The sequence below is a fragment of the Haliaeetus leucocephalus genome, unplaced genomic scaffold (assembly GCF_000737465.1).
Source record: "Haliaeetus leucocephalus isolate CR32 unplaced genomic scaffold, Haliaeetus_leucocephalus-4.0 Scaffold339, whole genome shotgun sequence".
Classification (NCBI taxonomy): domain Eukaryota; kingdom Metazoa; phylum Chordata; class Aves; order Accipitriformes; family Accipitridae; genus Haliaeetus; species Haliaeetus leucocephalus.
Genome location: NW_010972775.1, coordinates 21,576,549 through 21,587,220, shown reverse-complemented (window position 1 = coordinate 21,587,220; position 10,672 = coordinate 21,576,549). Strand labels below are relative to the sequence as shown.

The 10,672-nt window shown below is 39.0% G+C and overlaps 1 protein-coding gene across 3 annotated transcripts; it reads left to right on the top strand.

Annotated features, from left to right (window-relative positions):
* Positions 1 to 2,409: 2,409 nt before the first annotated feature.
* Positions 2,410 to 10,671, top strand: TIPIN (TIMELESS interacting protein). 3 transcript variants are annotated; one of them, XM_010572097.1, is made up of 8 exons: positions 2,410 to 2,744; positions 3,370 to 3,527; positions 4,785 to 4,872; positions 5,826 to 5,901; positions 6,868 to 6,990; positions 7,544 to 7,607; positions 9,431 to 9,628; positions 10,021 to 10,671. In XM_010572097.1, exons 2-8 carry the CDS (start codon positions 3,395 to 3,397, stop codon positions 10,176 to 10,178), a joined length of 840 nt encoding a protein of 279 aa, XP_010570399.1. In that variant the 5' UTR covers positions 2,410 to 2,744; positions 3,370 to 3,394; the 3' UTR covers positions 10,179 to 10,671. The 3 variants fall into 3 exon arrangements, with proteins under 3 accessions (XP_010570399.1, XP_010570398.1, XP_010570397.1); XM_010572096.1 differs by having other exon boundaries at positions 2,410 to 2,765; XM_010572095.1 differs by having other exon boundaries at positions 2,410 to 2,981.
* The last annotated feature ends 1 nt before the right edge of the window (position 10,672 follows it).

The window sequence follows — 10,672 nt, the reverse complement described above, 5'->3', positions numbered from 1 at the left end:
AGAACACAATCTTAAATGTTTAGTAATATACTAAAAGCTTAGAAATTAATGTTTAAGATTACTGTATAATTTAAAACTTAGATTAGATAAGCAAGGAATAAATTACAAATAGCTGAAGTTTGCTCAGTCCATACGATATGGTCTCCCACTAACACAGCTATAATGGTACCAGTTTTGCCTAGGGTTTATTGCATGAACAGCTTTGCCAACATAATACTTAGAGGGTTTTTGCAGAACAAGTACTACTCCCATAGGAGCAAAACCCTTCAAATGTAGAAGCAGCCAATTATCCATTTTACAGGTTTCCTTTGCCATATATTATGTGTAATATAAAACAGAAAGCGAGACTGAAATATAAAATAAGGTGCTAATTTTCTGCAGTTTTTCTAGTGAAATGACACTATTCAATACAGAAACAAACAAGTAATATTTCCATTTCACTTAAACTAGAAACCAGAAGTCTTTTCTAGAATAGAGGCAAGCTATGGGTTTTTTTTTCCTGACTTATTATTTTATCAGCATGTGGCTGGTTATTCATTTCCTGAGGAAAAAACAATAATCAATGCCTGCCAGCATATGCTTTTCATTTAATTAGGAACATAGGACTGGAAAGAACCACCTAGGTCATCAAGTCCAGTCTCTAATTAAGCGCTCTTCAAAAATATTGATTAATCAAAGTTGCATAAATGTAGTAGGTTTTATAACACTGTACTCCTCTGCAGAGATTGTAAGTGATCTTCTGCTTTAACCTTTGTATAGTATTTTTTATACCTTTCCAGCACTTTTTTTCATATCTGTTATCTACCTGTTCTGGCAAAGACAAAACACTTACTACAGGACAGAGCTCTGCTTATGCAGACCGGTTGACCTGGGCATATAGAGACGTATTTTACATAAATTAATCCTACCTTCTCCCTGCCTTTGCTCTCAGAGAACCCTACTATGCTATTTCTTTTCACTTACCAGTTGATTTTGCAGAAAATCTGCAGGGACTTAAGGGACTTTTGAAATCTTGAGTCTCTAATAAGTTCAGTTGACATTAGCTAAGTATTTAAAATCCAATTACTTCACATACAAAAAAAGCCCCACATTAAGTATTAAGGAAAACATTTACATGAAATGATCCATCATGCTAATAGTTACGAACCAGATATCTAAGCTATACCCCAAACCCAATTCATCTATTTGTAAAGATTTTTTAACATAAAGAGTGACTATTATTTTCAATGCAAAGAGGTCATCATACAGACATTTGATTTTCAGTAATTTTATATGACACAAATCTTTACAGTGTTTTGAGCTGGAAATGAACAGCACTTGATCTATAATTATTAGTATATCTTTGTGTTTATTTTCATACTTCATGTGCCTCAGTCAATTGAAGAAACTGGCCATATCTAAAAAGATAAATGGATTCAGTGCTAACAAATCCATTAATGTGTTCTCCCTGTATTTAATGTATTCTTGACTAGAAAAGATGATGCTGCATTTGGGAATACGCATTTTAAACATCAACTGTTAAAGTAATTTTGACTAAAGGATAGTACATTTATGTTTTTTAACTGGAAAGTAACTGCAATTGATTTTGTCATATTAGAAGGAATACATTACATTACCAGAAACATGATATGTAAAATACGAATTTATAGGGAAATAAGGGAAAGCCAATTTCTTTAATCATTAGTATTTGACATTAATTTCTCTCATTTTGCTTAAATGAAGAGCCTGTAATTTAAGTCAGACACACTTCTATGGGCTGACCTGTAGAAATACGAAAACAGAATTTTTCAGATACAACAGCACTGGAGACTGTAGCCTGGAGCCTCTCTCCTATTGTTTCTGCAGCCTGCAGTCCAAGTCCTTAAATGGCATTTTATGCACTCAGCTGCCAAATCTCAGAGGGCTTGGTGTATTTATTACAGCCTGGACAATTGCAAACTGTTTAGTTTTAAATTGCCAGAAGGCTCTAGCTGGCATCTGGATGGAGAAAAGCTTGGGATCGCTACCTGTCCTGCAAGTCCTTTCCTCAGAGGCAGGAAGGTAAGAAAGGGCTCAACATACACTATTTTGAATCCCATTCCTGGGGCTGATTCACCGTGGGGCCTAGCAACCTTAAATACTTCGAATAAAACTCTCATCCCCAGCAACTTTTGCCTGAAGAGGCGACACTAAAGCTCACTCGAAGGGCGGCGAAGGAACCGACGGCTCCAGCTCTAGCAAACGCCTCAGGAGCGCCGCGCAGCCCCGCCCATTGGGTTTTGGCGCCAAAAGCGCCTCCGCCGGTCTGCCGCGCATGCGCCCTGGCACGTAACCGCCGCCTGCTGACCGCTCTCCTTAGCCGACCCGCCCGGGAGCTCGCGAGACCTGGGGTTCTCGCGGCGCTTCCCCGGCGCGCGGCCCGCCCGGCCCCGCCGCTCGCGGGGGCAGGAAGCGGAGGCGGCGCGGGGGGCTGGGAGCGCCGTTCCCTCCCTCAGGTGTGCGCGGGAGGCGGCGCGGACCTGTCTTCCCCTGAGAAGGCGGGCGAGAAGCCCTCTTCGCCCCGCTTCCTGCCGGCGGGAGGGGGAGAGCTTCCCCCCTCGGTGCCAGCACGCCTCCGGGGCTGCTCTGCCGGTGTGAGGGGAGCGGGGCCTCCGTGGCGCCTGGCAGGTTGTAGCTGTGGAGGTCTGGCCCTGGAGATCCTGGCGAGCTCCTTCACTGTCCTCTTTCGACTCCCTCAGCCTCCGTGAGAGTTTCGCAGCCCGCAGGTAGGGAGCTCACTTCCGAAGGTCAGTGTAGACGGAGCTGCTTGGGGTCTTCTCTCATTACTAAAGCCGTCTGAGAAACAACTTTCCTTTAAAAAAGAGCTGTTCCTGAAGCCTTAGGAACGCAGCCGTGGTGAGAGCGGGTCATCCTAAACACGGTTGAGCTGATGTGCTCTGGAATTAGATTAATTTGAAGAGCCAGAAAAGAGGAATCCTCCTCCAGACTGCGTTTCTAAGTGGGTAAGCTGTAAATCAGAGGAATTCTCACCCCACCTCCCCGTAGTCTTTGATGATCAAGGACGTGAGTGGCAAACAGCTGGCTTGGTAAGTGCTTTGGTTAGAAATCCATCTCTTTTGTTTTATTCCTGTGACCCGTGCCTGCCACTCCCAGGTAACCGGTGAGTTGAAACACGACAAGCCCTTTTTTTACTGGGCCTGGTGATGCTGGATTGTGTCATCTCTCTGTGTAGTATCTGCTACTTAATTTGTACAATGCTAATTTTTGGGCTTGGCAAATCTTTTTCTGGAAAAGCTGTAGACATGCTGTATATAACTGATGTTTATCTGCTTCTGTGGCAGCCTTTTCTTCTCTCTGCTTCTCTTTAAATGCTTTTGTTATTTCCTGCAGGAGGGAAAAAAACTTATCTGTGGCCATGATAGATCCTTTAGAGAACAACTTGTTTGATCTTCCTGATTATGAGAATACAGAAGATGAAATGTTCCCACCTCTTCCACCTCCTGCCTCTCCAGGAAGAGATGATGTTGAATGGGCTCAAGCTAATGGAGGTGAACACCTGTGACCCCTAAAGATCCCATTTTGCAGTATAGACAATGAAATGCTGTGAAATCAGTATTACTGGTGTTGTACTTCACTATCTTGAGTTTAGCATAAAAATAGTCTTGTATAGTTAAGAAAGCAGTTTGTAAATTTAAATTGTTATCGATTCTACGCTTCCAGGCTTGTGGGAAAAGTTTATTTAGATTCTGTGAAAATATGCATACAAGTGAGTCTTTATAAAATTCAAGCTTTTCTGACAAAATGTTGGTAAAGATAATCATACAGCGGTGATCTATAGTTACCCTTTATGACTTGGATTTCAGAAGTGGTAAGAGTGTTGAATGTAGTATTCCAGGGAGATGTTCATAGATTTTGTAGAGTATATGACCTAGGAAAAATCCAAGACACTTCAGGACAGTAAAACTTAATTATTTGTATTTGAAAAGATCTTACTGTATACTGAACAAGCTAATAGAAAGTATAAAAATTTTATTTTAACTATTATTTACTTCTACTCATTTGCCTATAGTGTTAAACATATGTTTTCATTGATCCCTGCTCTGTCTGTTCACTAGAAAACAGGATTTTCAGTAGATTTAATTCCTTGCTATATGAAAAGGAGAACTTCTGAATTCCTGGTGTTGAAAGTAACAAAAAGTAAACCAAGAAATCAGTATGATAACTAATTGCTAGCTCTGAGATGAGATGGGCAGTGGTGCCTTGTCTGTTGCAGTCAAATAATATATACTGGCCCTAATCAAAAAGTGTATGGAATTTAGTTCTTGAAAGACACATTGATTGTGGTCACACATTGCCTCTTTCTCTATTTTTTGAAGGCAGTGCTGGTGGTTTAGGTCTGTCTTTCAGATCTATAAGTGGAAGTTTTGGGACACACCTATCAAGTTATGTTTATTGATAATTTGAGTTTCTTAACTCTTAGAACATCATCTACTCTCCATACGTTTCTCATCAGAAATACAATATAAAAGTTCTAAAATTAGGAAATTTCCCTTTCAAGGAGCCTACTTTGCTAAAAAAGTTGGTTCCTCAGTATATTTTGAAGAGATGGATTTATTTCCAATCTCTCTTGTGGGAAAAGCAAGGTAAAATATGCAGACATTTGTTTGGAGTACTATACCTGCAATGGAATACTTGTGATGCTGCCTTTTTGATAGGGTAGAAAGTTAAAATTTATATGACCAAATTCTAGTTCATGTCAGTTGCATTACATGCTTAAAATACGTTATTTTCTTTACTGGAACTAGATGGAAACCAGCAGTCACAAACAAAGGATTCTGCTGTAACTACACGGAAAGCAGTTAAAAGACCAATGCCTAAACTAGATGCCCAGAGGTAACTTTTTACAGAATATTTCTTTTTGTGATGAATTTGGTATATGGCTGTGGGAGAGTGATTAAGGTTACTGTGATCCCTGCTTGGTCATACAAGTTAAAGATCAAGAGTTTTGGAGCTGAAAGTGCCTCTTGCATGCTGTATTGCAACCTTTCTATTCCTTGCCTTACCTGTATAATGGTATTATTAGTTTAACTTTCTTGAAGTCTCCTTGGAACTTAGAACATGACTAATATTTTGTGAAGAGATATTTATTATTTATACATAGGACTCTTCCAGCTAGATCTTCTTTATTTTGCTTCAGACATAGTACCGTACATTTCTTTCTGTAATTAAAGTCTGCTTCAAAATAAAACCTCAATACAATGGTGACTGTAAGGCACTACCTAAAGTACCCTTACACCTGACTTTTGTACAAACTGGATAAACTCTGTATAAAGGATTTTAATATTTTCTTTTCTGTTATCGCTAAAGCTGGTGTAAGTTCTTTATAAGCAATGGAAAGAATGTGAGTTTTCAGTTTCTTCCATTTTAAATACACTGATGAAGTTAGTCATTGATACCACAGGTGGATGCTCTGGTCACGCATCTAACTAGTTTTACTTGGCCAATATAGATACTAGAACTGACCATTCAGTTTTCTTTCCATGTGATCAAAAGCAAAAAGCTCTTTGGACTAGGAATACGTGTATGGTGAATTAAAAAAAAAAAAAAAAGTCTTGGGACTTGCAGCAGTCTTTATCTTATTTTGTGCATTTTCTTAATGACTTTTAAGTCTGTACATCTTTCAAATAGAGCTCTGTAGCTTTAGGCTATTTAAAGGAATGTGAGGTTTTTTTGTTTGTGTGCTGGTGTTTCCTTTTTGGGGGGTGGGAGTGGTGAGGTAGTTGTTTTTATTAATTAGAAGAAGAAAGTATGGGTTTCAAATAACTTCACCCATTTCCTATTACCAGGTTAGTTTCAGAAAGAGGACTTCCGGCACTAAGACACATGTTTGATAACGTAAAGTTCAAGGGTAAAGGGCATGAGGTAAGACATAGTGAGCTTTTGTTTTGTTTCCTGGGAGGTTAATCTAGATTTGATAGATTGCTGCCTACCTGATATGCGCTCTGGTTAGCCAGCTTTCTAGCAGTATTTGAACGTAGCCTGAAGGGGTTTGTAGTCATAAATTTAAAAAAACAAACATGAATGTTTTAACAAAATCCCTGTTTTGAATTTAAAACTATTTTCCTCTACTCCAAAACTACAATATCATGTCTGTGACTCTTTTTGTATCGTCCATAGAAAGAGGTTTTAGAAATTGGAGCAGGCTAGTAAGACTGCCTACTGCGTCTGGAATGCCTTCACCATCTCATTTCATGATCAGTTTCCTCTGTTAGTGAAAATATTCTGGCAGTTGTGACACCTCTACCCCAAACTGTCTCATTGTTTTGGATACACTTAAACATACAAAGCTTATTTTTCTTTAAATATCATTAGACTATTGGCACATTTGCAAAGACACCTGTGCGTCTCTGGTTTAAGAGAACATTCATGGTATAAATTTCCTATTTACAATTGGGGCCATAAAGAAACTAGGCAGTACTACTGAGCTGAGAAAAAATCTTCACTAGATAAGGTTCTTTAGATGTAAATTTTTCTGTGTGTTCTAAACATCAAAATAAAAACCAGCTGTGCCCCTTTGGATTTTTTTTTTCTTTTTCAGTCTGCGTTCAGACCTAGGTGGCTTCAGGGCAACTTCACAGAAGCCCATTGGATGTTTTACAGTATATGCAAATGCTCTTCCTGAACTCGGATGGCTATTCTTCTCATAGCTTGCAATTGCACTTACAGACTTGATTGTGGGAGGAAAGGTTACCCACACATTCATATTAAATTTTCAAGAGACTTTCAAGCTGCAGATGCTTAATGTTTTCAGAAATGTTACTGTCCTTTTTCCCTCTGCAGTCTACTCAGTCAGCTTTTACTAGCTGGATGTCTTGGTTTATGCCCTAGGCAGAGGACCTGAAGACACTCATACGACATATGGAACACTGGGCTCATAGACTATTTCCAAAATTGCAGTTTGAGGATTTTATTGACAGAGTAGAGTGTTTGGGAAACAAAAAGGAAGTTCAGGTATGTGTTGTTCCTGTCAGTTTCTCTTTATGCAGTACTGAATAGTCCAAGAGGTAGGTTTAGGAGAGCAATTATGCAACAAAATAAGACTTAATTTGTGGATACTGCTAAGGAGTATAATGTTATTTAAATTAATTTCTCTCTTTTTAAAAATAGCTCTTTCCAGTATTTAAGGTTACATTTAACCTTTCTTTATTTGAATTACTACTTCAGAGAATTGGCTTTGATTTCAGCACATCTTTAACCAAAGTAATTTGCTTTAGAGTGCTGGCACTGGTTGATTTTTGGGGGTGGGTTTGTTTTTTAACGTTTCAACCTGCAAAGAAGACTTATGAAGAATGCTGCTTCATCTGGCTAGGTGATAGACGAATGACTAGCAAAACGATCCACAGCATTACAAGTTGTTGGTCAAACAGACGTGTAGTGAAAGGAGTATTTATTTCAGAGTAATTAAGTGTAAAGAGAAATTGAGAGTAGTATTAAAAGCATAGCAGTGTTGTACAAAAGATTTTGTTACAGATGAAATATCAGTATTTTAATCTCTCACTTGCAGACCTGCCTAAAGCGGATTAGACTTGATCTTCCTATTTTACATGAAGACTTCGCAAGTAATGAAGGTATGCTCATTATGCTGTTTGTTCAGTAGTTCAGTGCTTAAAATTACTTTATGTCCCCTCCTACTGACCAGAAATTAATGATCATGGTATGTTTTTCAAATGTAGAAGAAATTGTTGAGTGGTCCTCTATTTTAAAACCAAGCTTCTGTGAGACTTACAATTACAAAACAGAACTGGTACTGGGACTAAAATGCTACATATATATAAAAAAAAGTGCATGGTATTATTAATGGGTATTATTACCAGCATTGTTAGAAATATTCTTCAAAAAAACCCCCAAAACTGCAATTACTAAATGAACATACTGGTTTGTATTGTACTCTTATGAGGTGCAGTCTGAAGAGCTCTTGGATCTTATTAATGCAGAAATCAGAGACTCATTATAGTGTTTATACTACAAGCTGTTACAGTACAGTCAGGGTGTGGTGTCCTTTATAGGGAAAGTATTTATTAATGCTTGTGGGCACTATTATGTCTGTCAGTCTTGGCATATAGCTACTATTGAGTATTTGTTCTTCCAATATCAAAATCCAGTCACTTAACAAGTAGATAATTCAAGAGTCTCTTCCAATCAGATGATGTTTTTAGATAGACTAGAAATGAACTTTTTTTTTTTTAATAAAAAGAGGGAGTAGAGTTCAGCTCATAGTTTGAAAGAAACTTTATTAGCAGAAATGAGACGATTTCATAGTCGTTCCTAAGGTCCGTTGCAGGTGTTCACGCTTTCACTGTGGGTCTCTTGAAACAATTACCTACCCATTGCCCGGTGTGTCTTCATGTGAATCTCAGCCTCCCCCCAAGCCAGTGCTTGGGAAAGGTGTTCTGGTGGATGAGTTAACCAGTGGTAAAACCTTGCCTCACCTGTGGGGATAACCTTTGGGCAGTTAGTGATGTGTGGCTGTCTTGACTGTTGGCTGCATTTGCTAGAAATGGAATGCAACCATAAGCAGCCACAAACAGAAAAGCAAATGGTTCCTGCCGACAGTGTCTGTAGAGTTATCAGATTTTTCTGTGCGATGGTTCCATACATTTGTATTTAAAGGTGGTGCTGATCTGTTCTTGAACGATGTTGGCGAGTGTACTGTTACAACTGGTCAGTCTTCAGTTGAAAAACTTGAGTAGGTATCTTGCCGTTTTGAAATAAAAACTCAAGCTAGAGTATTGCATTAAAAACCAAAACCTTGTTGTTGGCTAACTTCTCTATTTACAGGCTTAAAGTGCCGCAGAGGCACAAGCATACTTGGCCTTAGGCACTCTTGAAAGAGTGCTTTGCTTCTCTGTTGGGGGATGAAGTTTGTCTAACAGAGTTAGACTACGTCTATTTTGCATGTTTTAAAGTTGGCAAATGAGTAAATATTCCATAACAGTAGCACACTGAATTCAAAACTGACTATTCAGTGTCTATGTTCGAACCTCTGATTCCCATAACTAGTCCTGCCACTTACCAAAGGATGGTGTCATATTGGTAGGGGTGGGAAGAAAATGATCTGGCTGTTCTGTAAGGATTGCCTGAATTTACTGTCTGTTTTTAACCTTCAAGCACAGCTCATGATTGCTAACATAGTAGACAGAGGTATGCTTCTCTAAATTCAGGCATTTATTATTGTGCATTTGGGATCTCCGATAAGCATTTGTTGTATACTTTGAGTATCAGCTATGTGGATCTAGGCAGAAAATTGCCCATTAAAACTGAATTACGGAATGATCTTCAGCTGTCATAGAAATGCTTTTAAAATGACAGATACTTAGCAGTAGATCTCTCTGGGTTCAAAGTGTTGATTTCTGCCCCTCTTCCCCCTCCCAACCCCCTCATCTTTAACCAGATGGTGGAGGGGAAAGCAATGGACTGGATACAGCCACTGAAGATATACGTTCTGGCTCTGGAAACGCAGAAGAACTCAATTCTCTGTCTGGTACAACTCTCACGGAAGAGCAACAGCAGCGAATCAAGAAGAACAGGCAGTTGGCCTTGGAACGTAGGCAAGCAAAGATGCAGCGTAACAGCCAGTTGCAACACAACGGTAATTAACTCTGTAACTTAAGTGTTAATGTCAAGGTCGGTAGGCTGAGAAGCTTATACAACTGAGCTGCTGAGTCAGTTTAAAGGAAATGGTAGTGATTGCTTTTCTAGTAAGTAGCAAAATGTGTAACTCTCAATTTTAAACTGTGTTCCTTTAGTTAGACTCCTCCAAAGCTAAGTCAGAACTACTCTCCCTAGTTGTCACGTAAAGTTGTGATAGCTTTGGCTTGGATGAAATGAAACTCAACTTCCCAGTCATCTCTGGAGTTGGCTTTCCTGCAGACTGTGATTCTGGTGATAGAAACCGCAGTTAAACACAGCAACAGTGTTTTCTCATGGTAGGAAATTGTGGGTTGTTTTTTTGGTTTTCTTTTTTTTTTTTTTTTTCAACAGAGCTCTCCACTAATTACTTGGAAGAGGAGTTTAATACCCCAGTTACTCAGGATCCCACTGACCTTATTGAAGACACTCAAATTACCACAACCGAGGTTGCTGTTACAGAAGTTGAAGATGGAGATACAGAATTGGAATGTGCCAGTGAGGAGCAGTAACCCTTCCTTATACTTGTGAACAACTTCCTTGACTGAAACACCCCAAGGTTTTCAGTACTGTCATTCCATTGAAATGTTGCTGGCTTTTTGCACTCTGACTCTAGAAGCTTTGCAGAAGTCTTCCCCATGACGTGGGTATAGTGGGACAGAACTCTTCTCTTGAAACTGCAGATGAGCAACTCTGTACACCAGAAAACTGAACAAAGTTCTTCATCTGCATTTGAGACATCTTTTCCACCTCCTCCAACATTCTTTAGGAAATGTTAATGATTTTTTTACCTACTTTGAATTTAGTTTACAGTTGATGTCAAACTGAATTAACTGGGATATTGACAGGTGAAATTTCTATTAACGTTGTGTTGGGTTTTTTTAATAGAAGATATATACAATAGCAGGTGGTGCTATGTCTGAACTGGTGTCCTGGATTTTTTTTAAACTTGCTTATAAAGTTCTTGTAAGCTTTTTCTTATAAAACAGAAGCTATTAAATTTCAG